A 26002-nucleotide genomic window follows, 5' to 3' on the forward strand; every position below is an offset into this window, starting at 1 on the left:
AGACCATTTATTCAATATACCATCTGGTTTGACACAAAATTGTATCATTAGAAAGGTGGTGGGAAGCCTCATTACTGAAGACTCATGAAAAGATTCTTTTATAGGCTGTGCAACAATTGAGTTCGATGCCATTTTAGAGAAGGAGCACAAACTACTTTCATATTCCGAAAGGAAAACATTTTAGTGATTTTTCGCATATTTCTAGGCACAATTTGTATGAGAACTGAATTGCCAGAGGTGGCTTTCAAAGAAATATTAAACATGTTTCCCTCTGGAGTTCTTAAAAGAGAATCCTTCTAAAGTTAAATTTAAATTACATTTAAGTAACCCTACCAAAAAGCTGCCTACCGACACCGGAAGAAGGGAGTCGTTCTGGGGTTTAAAAGTAAGGTAACCTGAAGGCACAGGAAAAGATGTTCAACATCACTAATCATTGGGGAAATGCAAGTCAAGACCACAATGATGTACCACCTCACACCCGTCAGAATGGCTAGTATTAGAAAGACAAGAAATAGCAAGTGTTAAGCAAGGATGTGGATAAAAGGAAAGACTCATGCACTATGGGTGGGAATGTAATTGGTGCAGCCACTGTGGAAAACAGTATGGCGGTTCCTCAAAAAATTAAAAAAAGTGTGATCCAGGAATTCCATCTCTAAGTATTTATCTGAAGAAAACAAAAACCCTAATTCAGAAAGATATATGCACCCCTATGTTTACTGCAGCATTACTTACAATGGCCAAGATATGGAAGCAGCTTAAATTCCATCAATAGATGAATGGATAAAGAAGAGAAATAGGAAATACCAGCACGCAGGCATTGTGCTGGACATATTCTGGTCATGTTAAAACAATGACACACACAAAAAAATCCTCACAGTCTCTGCTTACAGGAAACTGCAGGCAGGAAAATAAACACGTAAACAATTACCATACAGTGTGCCATGTGTAGCAGGAAGTGTTGTATGAACATGGAGAAGGGGCAACTAATCAAACTGAAAGTGTGGAAAGGATTCTAAAAGAGTTTCTCATGGATGATATTTGAGTTATGTCTTGGAAAATGGTTAGGAATTTGCTAGGCAGAGAAAGGGAAAGAAAGGCATGACAGGATGAAAGAAAATGCACACAAAGAACATAAGACATAAAGATGACACAGTTTGGTGAATTGCAATAATTTAATATGGTTGAGAAGTTCATAATACAGAGGGTGTGTGTGCCACAGGGGGTGTGTTACGGGTAGGAGAGGAGAGCAGTTATAGAGAAGTAATCGGGGACCAGAAAATACAGAAGGATCTTGGATGTCATGTTCAACAACTTTACGTGAGTATGGCAGAAACTAGTACTTGTGCTCCAACATCTGCTCTTCCCTCCTAACTCAGAAACAGAACTCCTCATTTTAGGCTAAACACATGGTCACCCATAATAAAGAGTACATTTCTCAGTCTCTCTTAGCAGCTGAGAAGCAATGTATCTAAGTTCTGATCAATATGTTATAAGCTGAATTGTAGTATACAACTTCTAAAAAGTCTTCTTAAAGAGAGGGAACTCTCTTCTTCATCTCTTTCTGCATTCAGACTGGCTAGAATGTCGAGGTGATGGCTGGTGCCCAAGAAGGTATTTTGGACCAAAAGACAGGAACCATATACTAAGAATAACAACAGTTAAGGCAGAAGGCATCTGCATCCCTGATAAGTTTGTGAAGCCACTCTACTAGAACAGGTTGCTGACCTCCAGACTTTTATGAGAAAAATAAATTCCCTTCACAATTAAACTATTGTTATTTTGAATCTCTCTCACAGCAGAACTTAATTCCAACTGATCCAATAGGTAGCCACAGAAGAATAAAAGAAAGGCAAGATCACAAATTAAAGGAGGGCAAGATTAGGTATAGAGAGACCATTTAGGAAATCCAAGTAAAAATTCTCCACACCACCTACCTGGATCAAACTGGCATTATTTGGGGACTTAGCGATCCTATTCTCATACTCATCACTGCCTATCTTAAAACGTCAATAAACAGCTCAAATAAGATAAGGTATATAAATGTGCTTTAAAATTATAAAGAACTATTATAAATGTAATGCATTAATGTCATACATAATTAGGAACATTTTAATTTTGGTCTCTTGTCCAAAATAATCTAAAACTCGCTAAGAGGAAGAAATCTCCATTTCACAGCCAAATGGACAAGATTCTAAGATTTCAACTACAAGAAGAAACTGGCCTTATCCAAGCTGTGCAGATGGAAAGGAAAAGAATCTGTCTCTGCATTCATTCATTAGCAGCAGAGTGGATCTCAAAATAACTTTGGACTGAATCTAGTTAGATTTAAACTGAGATGATCCTCTCTGTGTGCCTCTAATCATTCTGAAGTTGTACCTATCATCTTAGTGCCCCAGTCAAATGAGAGCACCACCTTAGCAACACAGCAATGCTGGTATGAAGATTCTTCACATTAATTATTTTCTCAAAGCATTCTGAAGTTAGTCACTATTATTTCACATAATCATACCAATATAGCAACTACCACAATATGCATTTCACAGCAGTACCCTATATCCTATATCTATCTAGTCTACAGCTGAGATAAATTAAATTTTTTTTAAAGAATGATTAGTATTTCATTCAGGTTTGGAAGACAAAGATATCACAATTTAAATGATTTCAACACACTGCTTCATTAAATAAGATCATTTTAGAACTTGCTATAAAACAATTCAACTTTCTTAAAATAAACATCAATACAGGGGCACCTGGGTGGCTCAATTGGTTAAGTATATGATTCTGGCTCAGGTCATGATCTCAGGGTCATGAGACTGAGCCCTGCGTCAGGCTCCACACTGGGCATGGAGTCTGCTTAAGATTCTCTCTATCCCTCTCCCTGTGCCCCTTGCCCCCCTAAAAACAAACAAGCAAACAAACAAACAAACATCAATACAAAGACATCTGTTCTCTGAATACTTACTTTCAACAAAATATCCACAATTCGTTGTTGATATTCTACAGCTTGCTTGTCATTTTTAAAATCTTCAAAAGTCTAACAGGAAGAAATTTTAAAAAATTATTATTATTTGCACATTTTAGAAGGAAACAAGATATTAAATTCTTATTAACAGGTAAAATCCCAAATAAGGTAACCATTCCTCATCAGGTTTTTCCTTATATACCTTTAAATAGTAAGTTGCTTTTAGCAAGTTAGGTAGAAAGCTATAGCATTTATTATTGCATGGTATCCTGGGACTTTAAAAATGAATAACAAGTATAAAAATACAGCAACTGCCATACAACCAAAAAGTGATCTGAGAAAGTTCACAGGCAATGAAAAAGAAAAAACACTAATGACAAAAGGCAATTTGTGAATAAGGGTTTGAGAAGATGAACTACATGTTACATGCTCTGCCATCATTCCAACTATGCTATTTGGAAATAATAACTGAAGTACAGTTTATTAACTTTCCTGAAAAATAACTTTCATCATTTCCATGACAACTAAAAAAAAATGATGTTCAATGATAGACATTTTCTAAAAATTATGGTAAAACTGTCACAATGCTGAAATCCTCAAGCCTACACACATACAAGGACTAGGTATCTTATTTTCAAAACACTGCCAAGTATAGCCCTTTTATGTCCCTGGGCAAGTAGAGCCAAATATATTTTGAACAGAACATGCACCAAAGTAAATGACAGCATCAGATTCTGAAAATACCTAATACCTATAAAATGCATATATGAGAATAAGAATTGTGTTTATTACCAAAAAATTGAAATGAAATTATTTATTAAATAATAAAAATGATGAGAGACTTGAATATCTTTCCCATGGTTTTCACTTAGCACATGTGGGTCTTAGAAATGTTTGAATCCATACAGCAATAATTCACTGCTTATTTTCCTAAAAAAATAAACTATATATTGTCCCATTAAAAATTAAATTAGTAGATTTAAAAAAAGGAATTTCACAGCCATGAACTTCCAAGACTACATCACGGTTACATTCAACCAAAATACTGCTATTCTTTAAATGGGCCCTGAACTTCCCTAACTTCTCCCAAGTACCTCTGCTCATGATGTTCTCCAGTTAGCATGCCCTTCCTTCTACTTTCCTGACACACACTAAGTGCTTTAAACAAATGGATGCTCGATTGTCTACTTAATGACAGAGAAAAACAAAATCTTTTTTTTTTTAAACTCTTTCTTCAACTAGACTACTTTGCTGCCAGTTAGTTTAAAAACGCTGAGATGAATTACCAAGGAGACCGTAAGAACTCTCAATCTGGAAACTCAAACAGAAGATATTTTAATGTTTAAGTGAGTTAAATATTACCCTGCCTAGTTCTAAGGTGAACTAGAAAGTCTCTCAGTTCTCTCTGCAGGTTTACAAAAACAACAAACATGAACACACTAACACAAACACATACTTCTATCCCACCCCATCTTGCCAAAGTAAGATGTCACTGTGCAGATACAAATAGAAGGTATTATCTGCTAATACAAGTGCTATTCAACTAAAACGCAAATCATGGAGAATTAACATATGTATAAAAAGGAACAGCAGTGACAGCTAGTAAAAAAGAATTTCTTATCCATTTTCCTTTTCGGCAGCATATATTCACTGCTTTGAAACAGATATTGAAAGTTTATTTCTATAAACATAATTAAGTGGTGATATACCACAGTATGAATATTATGATATAAATAATGACATATTTTGGTTGAAGTTAACAGCTGCCACTAACATGGCACATCACTGTTAAAACATCATCATTCCACAAAGATGCTTCTACTTACACAATGCTTGGTAACAGGAATAACGCAAAGATGTCCTAATGGAGAATGACATAGTTTGTGAAGCACAAAGGCATACAAGCCACCCATGGGAGAAAAGACATGAACAAAAGTAAAGTAAGAGAAATAGAAAACATAAATGAAAAGAACTAAGAAAATAAAATTTAAATAAAGTAAAAGAGATCAGAGAAAAGGTGACAAATATAGAAGATAAAGATAATACAATATACAAATAACTGCAGTTTAAGATGAAATACAAAATAATGAAGCAGAAAAAGCATTTAAATCTGTAATTCAAGAAAACGTTCTTTTTTTTTTTTAAAAGATTTTATTTATTTGACAGAGAGAGGCACAGCGAGAGAGGGAACACAAGCAGGGGGAGTGGGAGAAGCAGGCTTCCCATGGAGCAGGGAGCCCGATGCGGGGCTCGATCCCAGGACCCTGGGATCATGACCTGAGCCGAAGGCAGACACTTAACGACTGAGCCACCCAGGCGCCCCTCAAGAAAACATTCTTGAAATAAAGACTTGAATTGACACATTGAAAAGGCCTACAGTATACATGGTAAAAATTACCCAGAACAGTCAATTCTGAGTGATATCTTAGAACAAAACTATTAGTCTTTAAAGACAAACCAGACTGGTAGAAAACATTTGCTAAGCTTATGTAATCTGACAAAGAACTTGTATTTAAAATTTGTAAAGAACTTTCAAAACCAGGCAAGAAAATAAACACAATTAAAAAAAAAAAAATTTGAACAGGGGCGCCTGGGTGGCTCAGTCGTTAAGCGCCTGCCTTTGGTTCAGGTCATGATCCCAGGGTGCTGGGATCGAGCCCCACATCGGGCTCCCTGCTCCACGGGAAGCCTGCTTCTCCCTCTCCCTCTGCTGCTCCCCCTTGTGTTCCCTCTCTCGCTGTCTCTCTCACTGTCAAATAAAAAATAAAAAAAAATCTTTAAAAAAATTTGAACAGATATTTCACCAGAGAATATATGGATGACAAACATATCTTCTCTACTGATCTATTTTAATGAAAAAAAATGCTTAATATCATTAGTCAGAAGGAAAATATTAAATAAAAACCACAAGATACCACTACACACCTTTTAGAATGGTAATTTTAAAACGATCAACTCTAGCAAGTGTTGGTGAGATGAAGGAACTGATTGATACTCATCTATACTACTAGTAGGAATGTAAAATGGTAGAACCACTTTAGAAAACAGCCCGTCAGTTTCTGACAAAGTAAAAGAATACATTTAACAAATGACCCAGCAATTCTATCCTTTGAGATTTACTCAAGAGAAACAGAAATATATGTCCACACTAATAATAGCCTAAAACACAAAGCAACTCCAAGGACCATCTACTGGTGAACAGATCAGCAAACTGTATATCCGTAACATGGAAAATTACACAGCTATAAAAAGGAACAACCTGGTTTGGGAGAAGATGGCGACAGAGTAGAAGGACCTTAGGCTCACCTAGTCCCACAAATACAACTAGATAACTACCAAATCATCCTACATACACCAGAAATTGACCTGAAGACTGACAGAACAAACTCCACCACTAAAGGGAGAAAAGAGGCTACACTGAAGAAGGCATAAAGCGTGGAGATGTGGTTTAGGGGAGCAACAGATTGAAGCTGCTGTGAAGGGGCGGGAGGGAGGTCGCAGAGAAGGGCGGGGGGGCGTGGCGGGAAGGAGCACCCAGGGGAATGCACAAGGAGAATGTTTCCCCAGAGCCACTGGCTTGGAAAATGAGAGGGGCTGAATTTTAGGACTTCTTGCAACCAGCAGGGCTTAAAGCCTGGAATTTTAAAGGTCAGCAGGGATAGAGCTTAGAAGGTACTGCACTACTCCTGGAGAGAAGGCAGGCAAACAATCTGGAGGCAGATATCATGGAAACAGCAATCTGAAGAGTGCCTGGGGCACACAGTGGGAGATTATTTGCCAGTCTTGACCACATCCCTGAGAGGCAACGTTCATGGACATATCCCTTCAGAAACAAAGGAGCTGGCTGGTGCCATTTCCACATAAACACAGAGCCACCTGCAGGAAGCAGTGCAGTGCTACACGGGCTGCCTAACTTGCTTATACCAAGCCCCACCCTTATGTGCTCTAATAGAACTGCCCTTCCCAGTCACACTTGCCTCAGTCCCAGGTGGGTGGGCCCCTCCCCAAGAAGATCAGCATAAACCCCTGCCCACACTGTCACCTGACCAGAGAGTTTTGCAGGGCCTCAGTTCCAGTGTAGGTGGTGACAGGTCTCATTTCACAAGCAGATCAGAGAACACCTAGTTAAAACTCGCCACATTCAGGCCAGGGATGAAACACTGCTCAAAGCAGGCAAGGAGAGCCTCTGCAGATGACTGGCCTGCAGGATAGTGCAGCCAGAACACAACAGAGCACACATAGTGCACACTGGTGAATTCCCTGAAGTGACAGGCCCTGGGCACTACATGACCTCTTCATCGTAAGGCCATTACTTTCAGGAGCAGTACACATAACTGGCTTTTCTAACACTTATAAGGCAGCAGCAATTTATTTTTTTTTTTTTAAGATTTTTTTAATTTCTTTATTTGACAGCGAGAGAGCACAAGTAGGCAGAGCAGCAGGCAGAGGGAAAGGGAGAAGCAGGCTCTCTGCTGAGCAGGGGCCCCTATGTGGGGCTCAATTCCAGGACCCTGGGATCATGACCCGAGCTGAAGGCAGCAGCTTAACCGACTGAGCCACCCAGGCGCCCAAGGCAGCAGCAATTTAGACAAAATGTGAAGAGAGGAATTTATCCTAAATGAAAGAACAAGATAAGGCCACAGGCAGAGATCTAAGTGAAACAGATATACGTAACATGCCTGATGGAGAATTTAAAGTAACAACCATAAGAATACTCACTGGGTTTGAGAAAAGAATAGAAGACATCAATAAGACCCTTACCACAAACATATAAGAGTTAAAAAAAGAATCAAAGATGAAGAGCCCAATAAACGAGATTAGAAACACACTTGATGCAATGAACAGCAGGCTGGAAGAAGCAGAAGAATGAACTGATGACTTAGAAGAAAAAGTAACAGAAAGCAATGAAGCCGAACAAAAGAGAGAAAGAAGAATTATGCAAAACAAGAATAGACTCAGGGAACTCAGTGACTCTACTAAATATAGTAACATTCATATTACAGGAGTCCTAGAAGAAGAAAGAGAAAAGGGGGCAGAAAATTTATTTGAAGAAATAATAGCTGAAAACTTCCCTAATCTGGAGCAGGGAACAGACATACAGATCCAGGAGGCAGAAAGAACTCCCATCAAAATCAACAAAAGCAGCTCAAAACCAAGACATACTGAAATTAAAGTTGCAAAATATAGTGATAAAGGAAAAATCTTAAAAGCAACAAAAGAAGTCATTAACTTACAAGGGAAAACCCATTAGGCTAGGGTTTTCCGTTGAAAGAGATTTTTCAACAGAAACTTGGCAAGCCAGAAGAGAGTAGCACGAGACATTCAAAATGCTGAATAGGAAAAATCTGCAGCCAAGAATGCTCTATCCAGTAAGGCTACCATTTGGAATAGAAGGGGAGATAAAGAGTTTTCCTGACAAAAACCAAAAGAGTTTGTGATGACTAAACTAGCCCTGCAAGAAATATTAAAGGGGACTCTTTAATATTGAGTGGAAAGGAGAAAACAAAAGTGACAGTATAAATGCAGGAAACACAAAGCAGTAAAAATGAATATTTCTGCAAAACTCGGTCAAGGAACTCACACACACGAAAGGATATAAAATATAATACCATATACCCAAAATGTGCGGAGAGGAGAAAAGAATGGGTGCAAATGTGAACAACCATCAACTTAATATAGACTGCTAGTTGCAGAAGAGGTTATATACAAACCTAATGGTAACCAATATCAAAACCCACTAATAAACATCAAAGAATAAAGAGAAAGAAATCCAAATGTACACTAAAGAAAACCAGCAAAACATGAAAGAGGCAAGAAAGGATCAGGGGCGCCTGGGTGGCTCAGTTGGTTAAGCGACTGCCTTTGGCTCAGGTCATGATCTCAGGGTCCTGGGATCGAGCCCCGTATCAGGCTCCCTGCTCAGCAGGAAGCCTGCTTCTCCCTTTCCCACTCCCCCTGCTTCTGTTCCCTCTTTCGCGCTCTCTCTGTCAAATAAATAAATAAAACCTTAAAAAAAAAAAAGACAAGAAAGGATCACAGAAAATCTTCCAAAACAACCACAAGTAATAAAATGGCAATTAATACATATCAATAATAACTCTGAATGTAAATGGACTAAACGTTCCAATCAAAAGACACAGGGTGTCAGAATGGATAAGAAAACAAGAACCATCTACATGGGGCTAATTTTAGACCTAAAGACACTTTTAATTTTTTTTTTTTTTTTAGATTTTATTTATTTATCAGAGAGACAGAGGCAGGCAGAGGGAGAAGCAGGCCCCTTGCTGAGCAAGGAGCCCCATGTGGGACTCGATCCCAGGACTCTGGGATCATGACCTGAGCCAAAAGCAGACGCTTAACTGACTGAGCCACCCAGGTGTCCCGACCTAAAGACACTTTTAGATTGAAATTGAGGAGATGGAGAAATATTTATCATGCAAATGGATGTCAAAAGAAAGCTGGAATAGCAATACTTATATTGGACAAACTAGGCTTTAAAACAGACTGTAACAAGAGACAAAGAAGGGCACTATATAATAATAAAGGGAATAATCCAACAAGATATACCAATCATAAATGTTTATGCACTGAAAATGGTAGCACCCAAATATATAAAACAATTAGTAACAAACAGAAAGGAACAAATTAATGATAATACAATAATAGTAGGGGACTTTACCAACCCACTTACATCAATGGACAGATCATCTAAACGGAAACTCAACAAGGAAACAGTGGTTTTGAGTGACACACTGGACCAGATGGACTAAAACAGCAGAATACACATTCTTTTCAAGTGCACATGGAACATTCTCTAGAATAAATCACATATTAAGGTAACAAAGCAGGCCTCAACAAATACAAAAAGACTGAAATCATACCATGCCCCTTTTCTGACCCCAACGTTATGAAACTAGAAGTCAACCATAAGAAAAAATCTCGAAAGATCACAAATACATGGAGGTTAAACAACATGCGACTCAACAATGAATGGGTGAACCAGGAAATCAAAGAAGAAATTTAAAAAATACATGGACACAGGGGCGCCTGGGTGGCTCAGTTGTTAAGCGTCTGCCTTTGGCTCAGGTCATGATCCCAGTGTCCTGGGATCAAGTCCCACATCAGGCTCCCTGCTCTACAGGAAACCTGCTTCTCCCTCTCCCACTCCCCCTGCTTGTGGTCCCTCGCTCGCTGTCTCACTCTCTCAAATAAATAAATAAAAAAGTCTTTAAAATACCTGGACACAAATGAAAAGGAAAACACAACAATATAAGCTTTGGGATGCAGCAAAAGTGGTCCTAAGAGGGAAGTACATAGTAGTACATAGTAGGCCCACCTCAAAAAGCAAGAAGAATCTCAAACAATGGAACCTTACACCTAAAGGAGCTAGGAAAAGGACAACAAACAAATCCCAAAACAGTAAACGGAAGGAAATAATAAAGATTGGAGCAGAAATAAATGATATAGAAACTAAAAAAAACAATAGAACAGATCAATGAAACCAGGAGCTGATTCTCTGAAAAAATTAAAATTGATAAACCCCTAGCCAGACATATCAAAAAGAAAAGGGACCCAAATAAGTAAAATCACAAATGAGAGCAGAGAAATAACAGCCAACACTACAGAAATACAATTATAAGAGAATGTTACAAAAAACTACATGCCAACACATGGACAACCTAGAAGAAATGGATAAATGCCTAGAAACTTATAAACTACCAAAACTGAAATAGGCAGAAATAGAAAACCTGAATAGACCAATAACCAGCAAAGAAACTTAATCAATAATAAAAAAAACTCCCAACAAACAAAAATTCAGGACCAGATGGCTTCATAGGCAAATTCTAAAGAAGAGTTAATATCTATTTAAACATTTAAAGGAGAGTTAATACCTAGTCTTCTCAAACTATTCCAAAAAATAGAAAAGGAAGAAAAACTTCCAAATTCATTCTATGAGGCCAGCATTACCGTGATACCAAAACCAGATAAAGACATCACAAAAAAAAAAAGAGAACTACAGGCCAATATTCCTGAGGAACACAGATGCAAAATTTCTCAGTGAAATACTAGCAAACCAAATCCAACCATGCATTAAAAATAATTATTCACTGTGATCAAATGGATTTATTCCTGGGTTGCTGGTTCAAAATTCACAAATCAATGTGATACATCACATTAACAAAAGAAAGGATAAGGACCACAGATCCTTTTAATAGATGCAGAAAAAGCATTTGACAAAGTACAACATCCATTCATGATAAAAACCCCCAACAAAGTAGGTTTAGAGGAAACATAGCTCAACATAAAAAAGGCCATATATGAAAAATCCAGAGTTAATATCATCCTAAATGGGAGAAAACTGGCAGCTTTTCCTCTAGGTCAGGAATGAGGATGTCCACTCTCACCTCCTTCACTCAACCTAGTACTGGAAGTCCTGGCTACAGCAATCAGATAACAAAAAGGAATAAAAGGCATCCAAATTGGTAAGGAAGAAGTAAAACTGTCACTATTTGCAGATGACATGATACTATATATAGAAAACCTTAAAGACTCAACCAAAAAACTGCTAGAACTGATAAACGAATTCAGTAAAGTTGCAGGACACAAAATCAACATACAGAAATCTGCTGCATTTCTATACACCAATAATGAAGCAGCAGAAAGAAAAATTAAGGAATCAACCCCACCAAAAACAGTAAGATACCTAGGAATAAACCTAATGAAAGAGGTGAAAGACTTGTACTCTGAAAACTATAAAATACTGATGAAAGAAACTGAAGATGACACAAAGAAATGGAAAGTTATTCCATGCTCATGGACTAGAAAAACAAATACTGTTTAAAATGTCTACTACTCAAAGCAATTGACAGATTTAATGCAATCCCTATCAAAATACCAACAGCATTTTTCACAGAGCTAGAACAAACAATCCTAAAATTTGTATGGAACCACAAAAGATCCCAAATAGCCAATGCAATCTTGAAAAATAAAAGCAAAGCTAGAAGCATCACAATTCCAGACTTCAAGTTATATTACAAAGCTATAATCAAAACAGTATGGTACTGGCACAAAAACAGACATATAGATCAATGCAACAGAATAGAAAACCCACAAATGAACCCACAATCTTCAACAAAGTGGGCAAGAATATCCAATGGGAAAAAGACAGTGTCTTCAACAAATGGTGTTGGGAAAACTGAACAGCTACCTGCAAAAGAATGAAACTGGACCACTTTCTTACACCATACACAAAAATAAATTTAAAATGGATTAAGGACCTAAATGTGAGACCTGAAACCGTAAAAATCCTAGAGGAAAGCGCAGGCAGTAACTTCTTTGACATCAGCCATAGCAACTTCTTTCTAGATATGTCTCCTGAGGTACGGGAAACAAAAGCAAAAATTAACTACTGGGACTACATTAAAACCAAAAGCTTCTGCACAGCAAAGGAAACAATCAATAAAACTAAAAGGCAACCTATGGAATGGGAGAAGATACTTGCAAATGATATATCTGATACAGGGTTAGTATCCAAAATACATAAAGAACTTTTAAAACTCAACACCCAAAAAACAAATAATCCAATTAAAAAATGGGAGTATGAATAGACATTTTTCCAAAGAAGACATACAGATGGCCAAGAGACACATGAAAAGATGCTCAACCTCACTTTTTATCAGGGAAATGCAAATCAAAAACTACAATGAGATATCACCTCATACCTGTCAGAATGGCTACAATCAACAACACAGAAACAACAGGTGTTGGCAAGGATGTGGAGAAAGGGGAACCCCTTTGCACTGTTGGTGGGAATGCAAACTGATGCAGCCACAATGGAAAACAGTATTGGAGGTTCCTCAAAAAGTTAAAATTAGAATTATCCCACGACCCAGCAATTGCACTACTGAGTATTTATTTACCCAAAGAATACAAAAACACTAAATCAAAGGGATACATGCATTCCAACGTTTATAGCAGCATTATCTACAACAGCCAAATTATGGATACAGCTCAAGTGTCCATCGATTGATGAATGGAGGAAGAAGATATGGTATATATACACAATGGGATATTACTCAGCCATAAAAAAGAATGAAATCTTGCCATTTGCAATGGCACAGATGGAGCTAGAGAGTATAATGTTAAGTAAACTAAGTCAGAGAAGACAAATACCGTATGATTTCACTCATATGTGGAATTTAAGAAACAAAAGCAAGCAAAGGGAATAAAAGAGAGAGAGGCAAACCAAGAAGCCGTCTCTTAACTCTAGAGAACAAACTAATGGTTACCAGAGGGGAGGTGGGCAGGGGATGGATGAAATAGGTGGTGGGGATTAAGGAGCACACGTGTTGTGATGAGCACCGGGTCCTGTATGGAAGTGCTGGGTCACTATATTGTACACCTGAAAGTAACATACACTGTATGTTAACTAACTGGAATTTAAATAAAAACTTAAAGAAAAAAAAAAAGGAACAATCTATTGATATAAGCAACAGCACTAATAAATCTCAAAAGCATTATTTTAAGTGAAAGAAGCCCCCCAAAACTACAAAGCATATGATTTTATTTATATGACCTCTGGAAAAGGCAAAATTTCAGTGTTAGAAAGCAAATTGGTAATTGCCAGGGGCTGGGGTTTGGGACTAACTACAAAACTGCAAAAGTGACCTTTTTGGTGTCATAGAAATGTTCCGTATCTAGGTTGTAGGAGAGGTCACAACACTGTATACATTTGTCAAACTCTTCTCTTGAAATGGACGAACTACATTCTGCTTAAATTGTACGTCAAGGAAGCTAAATTTAAAAACTTTACTTGAAAAAAATATTCCTAAATGGAAAAAAAGGTGGTAAAATGTGATTTAAAAATCTGTCACGTAAATTATTTTGTCTCCCTGAAGATGTTTTTTATTAGGATATATTAATTGAATTAGGAAGGTTATATGATCAATCAATCATGGCAAAATAGGTGGTGAATCCAGGATTTCAGATCCTAGGTCTTATCAATTTCACCAGCTCTGGTACTTGGGCTTGCGGCCAACACTTGATACAAGCATGGAAGAAAACCTCCACATGTCTTTCAGGCATTTCAAATTCATTAAGTCCAAAAGAGAATTAATATCTATATCTCCCCCTACCCCTCACCACAACCCTGTCCTATCCTCTCATCTCCTAAGAAACCAGTTTCTCCTCTTATTCTCTACTGAATAAATAAACCACTATACATCCAGTTAACCAAGTCAGAAATCTAGGAGTCTTTGATGCTTCCCATTTGTTTTTGTTTTTTTTTAAGATTTTATTTATTTATTTGACAGAGAGAGATAACAAGAGAGGGAACACAAGCAGGGGGAGTGGGAGAGGGAGAAGCAGGCTTCCCGCAGAGCAGGGAGCCTGATGCGGAGCTCGATCCCAGGACTTCCACTTCCAAGCGTCTGAGCCGAAGGCAGACGCTTAACGACTGAGCCACCCAGGCGCCCCAAATGCTTCCCATTTGTCTTATCCTTCACATCCAACTGTGCAATAAGCCCTAAGTTTTAGGCCAACTGGCTTCATAAAATATCTTTCAAATCCTTTCATGTCTTATTATCCCTGGTGTCACTGCCCTAATTCAAGTCACCTTTAATCTTCTACCTAGATTATTTTTTTAAGATTTTATTTATTTATTCGAGAGGCAGAGAGACAGAGAAGGAGCAGGGGGAGGGGCAGATGGAGAGGGAGAAGCAGACTCCCCACCGAGCAGGGAGCCTGACGTGGGGCTCAATCCAGGGACTCGGGATCATGACCTGAGCCGAAGGCAGACGTTTAACCAACTGAGCCACCCAGGCGCCCCTAGCTTCTACCTAGATTAGTACAAAAATTTGGTTAACAGATCTTCTTGCCTCCAAAGCTGTCTTATTTCAACCCATTTTCATACAACAGTCAGAGGAAATTTTTCTTAACTACAAATCATGATATTCCTTTACCTAAAAGGTTTAGCGCCTACCTGCTGCTCTGCTGTAAAGTCCAAACTTCTCACCAGGGATTACAACACTCAGTCTCTACCTACCTCTTCGGGTTTGTTTCTTAAATAGGCTTCCTTACACTTCGAGATGTGGCCATACTGATTTTTTTTTTCCCCCAATTCCTAGAGCCTACCTTGCTCTGTCTTGTTTCCAGGCTTTTTTACACACCTTGTTCTTCTACCTAGAATATTTTTCCCTAATCTTAACCTAACCTCTATTCATCCTTTGAGACTCACATGTTCATCATTCCATACAAGAAACCTTCCTTAACCTTCCATTAGATTCCTCTCGTAGGTGTGTGTGGCATCCTGCACTTCTCCAATGGCATGTTCTATGCTGCGCTGTAACTACTGACCCCAAAGTCTACATCTTCCTCCACCAGTGCGGGCTTTATAGCTTGTAAGCCCACGGTGCACCCCCAGGCAGTACAGACCACGTGAGATGGCACTCAACTATTTGTTAAGCAAATGAGATTGCACTGCAGCCTTACTATCAATCCTCATATCATAATTCAGAAGTCAGCACAATTCCAAATGGTCTCCAGTGCTACCAGAGCCCTTCAAAAAACGAAAATGAGTTTAGAATTCTTTGTTGCTCTCTACCACTCTTTCTGTACCCCTTGCCTCACCATTTTCTGTTTCTCATTTCCTACATGCCAGATAGCAAGTACCCTTAGGTTCTCTAAGGTTTCTTAAACTAACTAGATCGGACTTCCACTTCTAAGTTTCTTTTCCCTTCTTCTTGTGCAATTAAAATTACCACTTCTGAAGTCAGATATTTAAATAAACCAATTAAAAGTATAATATAATTGGGAATCTTATCCTTCTCACGGGCATTGTTTTTTAATTTAACAGTTTACTATTCAACTTATAAATGTACTATATGCTCGTCAAAGAAATCTGCCCCATCTCACAGTTAATCACTAATAATATGTAGGTGTATTTCCTTCTGGTCTTTTTTCTCTAAATACTGTGCATATATAACATATGCATGTGTCTTTTACATTTGTGAGGCTGCTGCTTCACTAAACACTGTAATATAAACCCTGTCCATGTTATCAAAAGCTTTTTAAAAAACACTATAATACTATTTAATTGGAAAGATATATTATGTGTTATATAATTATTCCCTTGGGGGCATTTTCACGGAGAACCTGGCTCACCCAAATCCATCTTTAATTAAATAGGTATAAGGTTGTTTTTTCAGCAGGAAGCTTCCATGTTCCACTGAAATTCCATTGACTTCCACTATCATCACCACTACATGTCCTTCAGAGGCTTCTTCCATATTCAGTATGTCAACTAATATAATTTGAAACCAAAAAATGTACCACACATCTAATACTGCTTTAACTTTTTGATAAGGATGTGTTAGAAAGAGACAGAGAGACACAGGGGCAGTGGGGGAAGAAGGGAGGGAGGGATGAGGGAGGGAAGGAAGGGAGATAAAGAATTAGGAAATAGGGGTGGCACAACAAAATTAAACATTTGGAAATGTTTACTGCTCACTGCTAGGGCATAAAAATTATACCTGCATACACATCCTTCTATTAAAAAAAATTTACCACCCTGTTTCCTCTAAAAATACCTTAAAATCTTACTATCTCTTACCAGTGCCAATACATTTAGAAATTCTCTTGTGTCAAAATGTAGCAGAGTCCGAACATACGGGTAGATTTCTTCCTCCGGGGAAGCTTCTGCTGAATGCAGGCGAATCAGAAATTCAAAAACCTGCAAGTTGAAAGAAAAGTTGATTATTTTCTCTCCAAGCATATTGCTGAAGCAACGATTCCCAGTTGGACAAAATAAAGGCAGGTCGAATTTAGTTCAAATTGCCACCATGTTATAACTTTTCTAACCTGTCTCAGCTCTAATTCCTGGCTGCAGTGATGGTGTGGAGGCTCTTTCCTACCACCGCAGATAGCTCCTGACTCACGTGTAACCCTCAATTACAGTTCATCTTTCTTGCATTGAACAAGAAGTGCAGATCATAAAAATGCCGTGGAAATAGCACCAACCTGGTTTTTAACCAAGGGAACAAGATCTTCAGGGATGTCACCAAGGGGATAGGCTCGGCCTGCAAGACAACAGCTAGAAGAAAAGAAAGAGAAAGAGCTGGTGACTTGTAATGGGCTGAGAACACATTCTTTCTCAAACCCAAGATACTCATTTGATTTTTAAGCAGGCTCAGCTTTTGTCAGGTCAAGTTCAGACCTGATCAAGATGAGAGGCAGTTCAGAAACTGGCCCACAGGGATGGTGGTGAAATAACACACCCTGTGACAGAGTAAGCACTTTCATTTCTTCTTATTCTTCCTGAGAAAAACCCAGGCCACATCAAGTGGACAAGAAGGAATAAGAAAAGACTATCGGAAAGTCTCACACTCAGCACCAGAAAAAACCTAATGGCACCGGTTTTACCGGTGATTTACCGGTGAAAAGCCTAACGTTCTCAGAGACTTTAAACCATGGCTCTAAGAACAGTGATTAAAGACAGGGAATGAGCTAGGTTAACAATGTCTGGAAAATGTCCACAATAGGACAAGTCTTCAGGGAGAGGAGAACCTGATGAGAAATGAACTGTACAGTTTTACCTCTAAATCAGACCTTCCTTATAGCTAATGCTTTATGGATTATGCCTTGTGGGCTGAACTATAAAGATGTCTTCTGAATATGTCCTCATTTCGGGTGGGGAGGGGACACTGATTTTAAACTTTTTGACCTAGTCATCAATTTTGAATGTTGGATTACAGACAGCATATTTTAAGAAGTTTAAAGTACAGATACAGTACTAGGTAAATGCTGCAATGTTCTTCCAAAAAAAATCAATGTAACAAGTATGAAATAGGTCTCAAAGTTAACACTGACACTAGATAGGGGCTAAAATAATGCTCTGGCAGGTTCTGTCACCTTCCTGCCTGCTAGCCTGGCAGCCAGTTAGCTATCTAAGTTCTATCAGGACACAATTCTGAGCCTACCTAGTCTGTTGGAAAGAACCCTGTTCGAGGAGTAAGGAGATAAACATTTCACAGCTTAACCTCTGTCACTAACTTTTTCATGATCTAAACACATCTCTTGTCCTTTTATATAAAATAGAGACAACACATATTCCACAGAGTTGTCAGTAGTAAAAGTAAAATACTCTACCACCAGGCTTTCTCAACCTCAGCGTTATTCATATTTTGACAGAGATAATTCTTTGTTGTGTGGACTATCCTGTGCACTGCAGGATGCTCAGCAACATCTCTGGCCACCACCCACTAGATGACAGCAGCATCTCTCCCCCAGCCCTGATTGTGACAAACAAAAATGACTCCAGACATTGCCAAACATCGGGGAGTGGGGGGTTCACCAATGGGGGACAAAATCACCTATGGTTGAGAACCACACTGTACATGCAAACACTGAAACATGAAAAGCACTATACATATAGGAAATGACAGTATCTCTAAGAATACAGGGGGGAAATTACAGAAGGAGCATACACACAGATAAATTTTTTTTTTTAAATCTCTTACCTAATATATACAAGAAGTTTGTTGCCCATAACAACTTGCTCATCTAAAATAGAAAAAGGATCTTCAGCAATTCTCTCTCAAACCTTTTAGAAATATAATCTTTATGTGGGGAAAAAAAAATGAAACTTGGCAATTAAGGTATCTTCCTAAATAATACATGATTTGGGATAAGACCACTTTCATTCTTGTTTTTAGAATTTCCATTAGATTCTTTTCACAGATACAAAATCAATGAGTCAAACAAGGGTACAGTAGAAGGCATACATCTGAGGGTAGAGACCTATGCATTGTTGGCTTAACCAATAGCTTGGGACCAGGGGAAGGTGTAGAACAGGCAATGAGTGGATGAGTTAAAGATCATGACCAATTAAGTAATATTAAGGCATAACTATAATGTCTTCTCATCTGTAACATGGACTCTTACTACCTATTGTGCTCTAGGGCTGAGAAGGCCACTGTTCACAAATGTTTAAAATAAGAGACATAGATTAGTTTTAGGCCAAAGGGTCAAGGGCAACAGAGAACAGAGCAGAAGACTCAAGAGTGGATAAAGTGATTAGTAATTCTTATGGTGTGCAGATTATAAGAATTTGTGATTGGTAATAATGATGATAAGCTGAAGTTTTTATTTATTTATTTATTTTTAAAAATATTTATTTGACAGAGAGAGACACAGCGAGAGAGGGAACACAAGCAGGGGGAGTGGGAGTGGGAGAGGGAGAAGCAGGCTTCCCGCCGATCAGGGAGCTGGATGTGGGGCTCGATCCCAGGACCCTGAGATCATGACCTGAGCCGAAGGCAGGTGCTTAACGACTGAGCCACCCAGGCGCCCCTGAAGTTTTTATTTTTGATATACAAATAGTGGACATAATGCAAGCAAGTGTACATCTCTTAATCAGTCATCCTTTCTAAATACTCCAAATCCATGTTGTTCTAAGTCCAAATAACTTGAATTGCTCGAAATTATATGAATAATCACATACTGCTTCAATTCCAAACTTTTAAAAAATTAATAAACTTCATTTTTTAGGGCAGTTTCACTAGGTTCAAAGCAAAATTGAGAGGAAGGTATAGAGATTTCCCATACGTCCCCTACCTCCACACCACACAATCTCCTCCACTATCAACATCTGCTCTAGAGTGGTACATTTTTTATCATCAATGAATCTACAGTGACACATCATCACATGACGTCCACAGTTTACATTAGGGTTTACTCTTAATGTTGTGCATTCAATGGGTTTTGGCAAATGCATGCTGATGTACAAACACCATTATAGTACTGTACAGAACAGTTTCACTTCTCTAAAGTCCTCTGTGCTCAGCCTACTCATCCCTATCAACCCTTAGCAAACACTGATTCTTTTATTGTCTCCATAGTTTTGCCTCTTCCACAATGTCATATAATTGGAATCATATAATATGTAGCCTTTTCAGATGGGCTTCTTTCATTAGTGATATGCATTTAAGTTTCCCCCATGTCTTTTCATGGCTTGATACTTCATTTCTTTTTAGTGCTGAATAATATTCCACTGTACGGATGTACCACAGTTTACCCATTCACCTACTAAAGTACATCTTGGTTGCTTCCAAATTTGGGCAATTATGAAGAGAGATGCTATAAACATCTGTGTGCAGGGTTTTGTGTAGACATAAGTTTTCAACTCCTTTAGGTAAATATGAAGGAGCATAATTACTGGATCATACAGTATAAGTAGGTTTAGTTTTGTTAGAAACTGCCAAACCATCTTCCACAGTGGCTGTACCATTATGCATTCTCACCAGCAATAAATGAGAGTTCCTGTTGCTCCACATCATTGCCAGAATTTGGTGTTGTCAGTCTTACAGATTTTGGCCATCCCAATAGGCATGTAGTGGTATCTCGTTGCTTTAATTTTTAATGTCCTAATGATGTTGAATAGCTCTTCATATGCTTACTTGACCTCTGTGTATCTTCTTTGGTAAGATGGCTATTCAGATCTTTTGCCCATTTTTAAATCCAGTTGCTCATTTTCTTATTGCTAAGTTTCAAGAGTTCTTTGTATACTTTGGGTAACATTTTTTTTTTTTAAGATTTTTATTTATTTGATAGTGAGAGAGAGAGACAGTGAGAGAGGGAATACAAGCAGGGGGAGTTGGAGAGGGACAAGCAGGCTTCCCGCTGAGCAGGGAGCCTGATGCGGGGCTCGATCCCAAGACCCTGGGATCATGACCTAGGCCGAAGGCAGACGCTTAACAACTGAGCCACCCAGGCACCCCAGGTAACAGTCTTCTACAAATATTTTCTCCCAATCTGTGGATTATTTTCTTTCTCTTGATATTGTCATTTGTAGAGCACAAGTTTTTAATTTTAACAAAGTCCAGCTTATTATTTCTTTGATGGATGGTATCTTCTTTTCACTGAATGGTACTGTATCTAAAAATTCATCACCGTAACCACAGCCAATTATCTCCTATGCTATATTCTAGATGTTCTCCTAGCTTTGCATTCTACAATTAGGTCTAAAATCCATTTTGGACTCATTTTTGTAAAGGGTGTAAATTCTGTGTCTCAATTTTTTTTTTTAATGTGGATGTCCAGTTGTCCCAGCACTATTTGTTGGAAAGACTATCTTTGTCCAATGTATTGTCTTTGCTTCTTTGTCAAAGTTCAGACTATATTTATGAGTCTATTTTGGGACTCTCTATTCTGTTCTACTCACCTGTTTTTCTTTTTCTTTCTTTTTTTTTTTTCTGATACCACACTGTCTCAATTATTGTAGTTACACAAAGTCTTGGGTAGTGTCAGTTTGCCAGCTTTGTTCTTCTCTCTCAATACTGACTTTGCTCTTCTGGATCTTTTGTCTCTCCATATAAATTTTAGAATCAGTTTATCAATATCCAAAAAATAACTTACCTGGGATTTTGATTGGGATTACATCTGAATCTGTACATAAAGTTGAGAAAAAAAATGACATCTTGACAATACTGAGAGTTCCACTCCATGAACATAGAATATCCATCTATTTAGTTCTTTGATATCTTTCATCAGTTTTGTAGTCTTCATATAGATTTTATACATATTTTGTTATATTTATACATATCTAATTCATTTTTTAGGGTGCTAATATAAATGGTAATGTTTATAATTTCAAATTCCACTTGTTTATTCCAAGTATATAGTAAAGCAACTGCCTTTCGTATATTAACCTTACATCCTGCAACCTTGCTACAATTGCTTATTAGTTCCATGAGTTTTTTTGTCAAGTCTTTCACATTTTCTACATAAATGATGTCACCTATGAACAGTTTTCTTTTTTCCTTCCCAAACTATATAACCTTCTATTCCTTTTCTTGTCTTTTTGCATTAGGTAGGACTTCCAGTATGATGTTAAAAGCAGCAGTGAGAAGGGGACATCCTTGCCTTGACCCTGATTTTGCAGTAAAGCTTCAAATTTCTCACTATTAAGCATGATGTTAGCTGTAGTGTTTTTTTATAGATGTTCTTTATCAAGTTGAGAAAGTTTTCCTCAATTACAGAGAGTTTTTTTTTCATGAATGGATGTTGGATTTTGTCAAATGCTTTTTCTGCATCTGTTGATATGATCATGAGATTTTTCTTCTCTTCCTTACTGATGGAATGGAATAATTAATTTTCAAACGCTGAAGCAGCCGTGTATACCTGGGATAAGTCTTATTTGGCTGTAGTGAATAATTCTTTTTATACATTCTTGAATTCAATTTGCTAATATTTTATTGAGTATTTCTACATCTATGCTCATGAGAGATACTTGTCTGAAGTTTTCTTTTCCTATAACATCTTTGTCTGATTTTGCTATTAGGGCATTAGGTTAATGCTGGCCTCACAGATTGAGTCAGAAGTATTCCCTTAGCTCTTTTAGAAGAGATTGTAGAGAATTGGTATAACTTCTTCCTTACATGTTTGGTAGAATTTACCAGTGAAACCTATCTGGGCCTGGCACTTTTGTTCAAGAAGGTTATTAATTATTGACTCAAGTTCCATAATAGATATAGGCTTATACAGATTATCAATTTCTTCTTGTATCCTTCAAAGAATTAGTCTATTTCGTGAGGGTTATCAAATTTGTGGACATGTAAGTGTTTATAATATTCCTTTCTTATCCTTTTAATATCCATGGGATCTGTACTGGTGTCTTCGCTTTCATTTCTAATACTAGTAATTTGTGTCTTTTCTCTTTATTGATATGGCTAGAGGCTAATCAATCTTACTGATCTTTTCAAAGAAATAGCTTTTCAAAAAAGTCAACAATTTTCTCTACTGACTTCCTGTTTTTAATTTCATGGATATCTGCTCCAATGTTTATTATTTCTTTTCTTTGCTTGCTTTGGACTTAATTTGCTCTTCTTTTTCTAAATTCCTAAAGTAGAAGCCTTAGAGTATTGATTTTAAATCTTTCTTTTTTTTCTAATATATGCATTCAATGTTATAAATTTCCCTCAGAGCACTGCTTTTGCTGCATCTCACATATTACAAGTATTTTCATTTAATTAAAAATATTAAATTTCTTGAGATTTCTCCTTTGTCTCGTGTTACTTAGAAGTGTATTGCTTAATCTCTATGTATATTTTGAATTTTCCAGCTTTCTTTCAACCTTGTTGTCTATGTTAATTCTACTGTGCTCTAAGAGCAGGTGTTGTATGATTTCTACTCTTTTAAATTTCTTAAAGTGTGTTTTATGGCTCTGAATGTGGTCTCTTTTATTAGTAAATGTTTCACATGATCTTGAAAAGAATGTGTAATCTTTTATGGTTGGATGAAATAGCCTACAGATGTTAATAATATCCAGTTGAATGAAGGTGCTGCTGAGTTCACCTATGTCCTTACTAATTTTCTGCCTGCTGGATCTGTACATTTCTGATATGGGGTGTTAAAATCTCCAACTGTAATAGTGGATTTATCTATTTCTCCTCACTATTCTATCAGTTTTTGCCTCATGTATTTTGGCACTGTTGTTAGGTGCATGCACATTAAGAATTGTTATGTCTTCTTAAAGTATTAATCCCTTAATCATTATATAATGCCCCTTGTTATCCCTGATAAGTTTATTTGTTCTGAAGTTGGCTCTGTCTGAAATTAATATAGTTACTCCTGCTTTCCTTTAATTAGTGTTATTGTGGATATCTTTCTCTGTTTATTTAATGTGTCCTTATATTTATATTTAAAATGGGTTTCTTATACACAACTTTTAGTTGAGTCTTGTTTTTTTGACCCATTCTAATATTCTCTTTTAATTGGTATATTTAGACTATGGACATTTTAAATGATTACTGATATATGTGGATATCTACCATGTTGTTACTGTTTTCTATTTCTTGTCCATATTCTTTATTCATATTTTTGTCTTCAATATTTTTCTGCCTTTTGCAGTTTTAACTGAACATTTTATATAATTCTATTTTTCCCTTTTCCTAGTATTATCAATTATGCATCCTTTTTTTAGTTGTTGCTCTCCAGTCTGCAACATACATTTACTACCAACCCAGATCTACTTCCAAATAACACTATACTGCTTTCACAGGTAGTATAACTATCTTATACTAACGAAATACTCTTAATTCCTCCCTCCTGTACCTTGTGTCCTTGCAGTCCTTCATTTCATTTATACATAAACATACACACATATGTACACACATAATCAAATCCATTGTTGCTATTATCATCTTGAACTATTATCTGATAGATCAAAAAAAAAAAAAAAAAAAAGAAAAACAGAGGTTTTTTTGAGCCAAACTGTTTGAATCTTGTTGCTTGGTGGTGTGGTCTGTGTTTAGAAGGAAGCAGGAGAGTGTGTTCATGACCTCAGCTGGCTGAAGGGCAGAGCACGACCCTCCAATTATACCCCAGGATTGCAGCTCATGCCTCAATGCCACAGCATCCCTTGGATTCATGCCCAGGGGATGCCATTTGCAGAGGCTTATGACAGAGCAGCTTGTCAAAGTTGGGGCGCATTCCAAGAAAACCAGAGGGCATGTTTCTGGAAACTGCTGTTGGAGCTAAGCTCTTGGTTTCTCTGTGGGGGTGTGTTCTGGGGGCACACTCATTCCTCTAGATATTGGCTGACATGCCATTATCTTTGAAAAGACTGAGCACCCCTGAGGAAGCCCCCTTTTTCCAGTAAAAAGTTTAGGGTTCTCTGTAGTGGCTGATTGGAGGGGGATGAGGATGGGCTTTCTCTAGTCCTCATAGTTTCCCTGCTTGTCAATCAAATTTCCTCCTGATGAAGATCATTTCCCCTACAAAGCCCAGGTCTCTGCAGACTGACTTAGCAAGGGGCACTAACAGCCATCCATGTCTGTACCCCCACCCAAAGTCCAATGTTTTTTGCAAAGAGATAAAACTCCACCCCTGTACCCCCCATGTGGAGAGAACATCAGGGCAGGGGAAGAACCAAGTCCATTTCCTGTCCTTGTCTCCTCTGTGAACTGAATTTCAGAAATTTTTTCTATATGCAACACAAAACTTCCAGATCCATAAAACAGCCCAAGGATGAGGGGATAAAGTCGGTTGTTTTGTTTTGTGTTTGTTTTTTCTGGAAACTGCACTTCAAATTTTCCTAGGCCATAGAAGCCCAGAAGGACATGTGTTCTCATTTGCCTGCCTGATTCCATGGTGGTGTCACTTTTATGTTATTTTCTTGGTGTTGGAACTGCTCTCCTTTATAGTCCTGTTCAAGTTAAACTCACGTAAACTCTCTGGCTGGGAGCAGCACCTATGTTGCTGCTGCATAAGACTCTATTTGGATGCCAGTCCACAGGGCTGATGAAATCACCTGCTGTGTATCAATAATCATTAGTGACAATGATGGCATGAAAAGCTGCAATATGTATATAGTACATTTTACAATTCTCTGGGAAAAAAAGAATAAGAAAAATAAACATTTTTGTTTTACCTTCACTTATTAATTCTCTGATGCTCCTTCTTGGATCTGAGTTTCTTACCTATATTATTTTCTTTCTCTCTAAGGAACTTCTTTTAACATTTCTTATAAGGCAGGTCTATTGGCAACAAATTCTCTCCATTTGGTTTGTCTCAGAAAGTCTATTTCTCTTTCACTGTTGAAGGATAATTTTACAGGGTACAAAATTCTATGTTGATGGGTTTTTTTCTCTCAACACTTTAAATATTTGTTCCCAACACTTTAAATATTTACTCCATTCTTTTCTTTCTTGCATGGTTTCTAAAAAGTCACATGTAATTCTCATTTTTGCTCCTTTACAAGTAAGGTTCTTTTTTCTTCTAGCCTCTTTCAGAATCTTTATCTTTTCTGCAGTGTGAATATGATATGCATAGGTGTGGTGTGGGGTTTTTTTGTTTGTTTGTTTTGCTGATGTTCAGCCTGCTTACTGTTCTCCTAGCTTCTTGGGTCTGTGGTTTGGTGTCTGACATTAATTCGGGGAAATCCTCGTTATTATTACTTCAAATACTGCTTCTGTTCCTTTCTTCCTTTTCCCTCTGATATTCCCATTATGTGTATGTTACACCTTTTGTAGTTGTCCCACAGTT

General features: G+C 37.6%; 1 protein-coding gene across 10 annotated transcripts in view; it reads right to left on the reverse strand.

Moving 5' to 3' along the window:
• VPS8 (VPS8 subunit of CORVET complex) overlaps nucleotides 1-26002 on the reverse strand; it is a 250931-nt gene that overhangs the window by 119648 nt on the left and 105281 nt on the right. For all 10 annotated transcript variants that reach the window (XM_032407004.1, XM_032407007.1, XM_032407001.1 and 7 more), the window contains 4 exons: nucleotides 18478-18520; nucleotides 16979-17051; nucleotides 16572-16691; nucleotides 2963-3034 (listed from right to left, as the gene is read on the reverse strand). In XM_032407004.1, the coding sequence (XP_032262895.1) occupies nucleotides 2963-3034; nucleotides 16572-16691; nucleotides 16979-17051; nucleotides 18478-18520 (308 nt within the window). The remainder of the gene's footprint in view (nucleotides 1-2962; nucleotides 3035-16571; nucleotides 16692-16978; nucleotides 17052-18477; nucleotides 18521-26002) is intronic.

Source organism: Phoca vitulina, unplaced genomic scaffold (genome assembly GCF_004348235.1).
Source record: "Phoca vitulina isolate PV1807 unplaced genomic scaffold, GSC_HSeal_1.0 scaffold8, whole genome shotgun sequence".
NCBI lineage: Eukaryota > Metazoa > Chordata > Mammalia > Carnivora > Phocidae > Phoca > Phoca vitulina.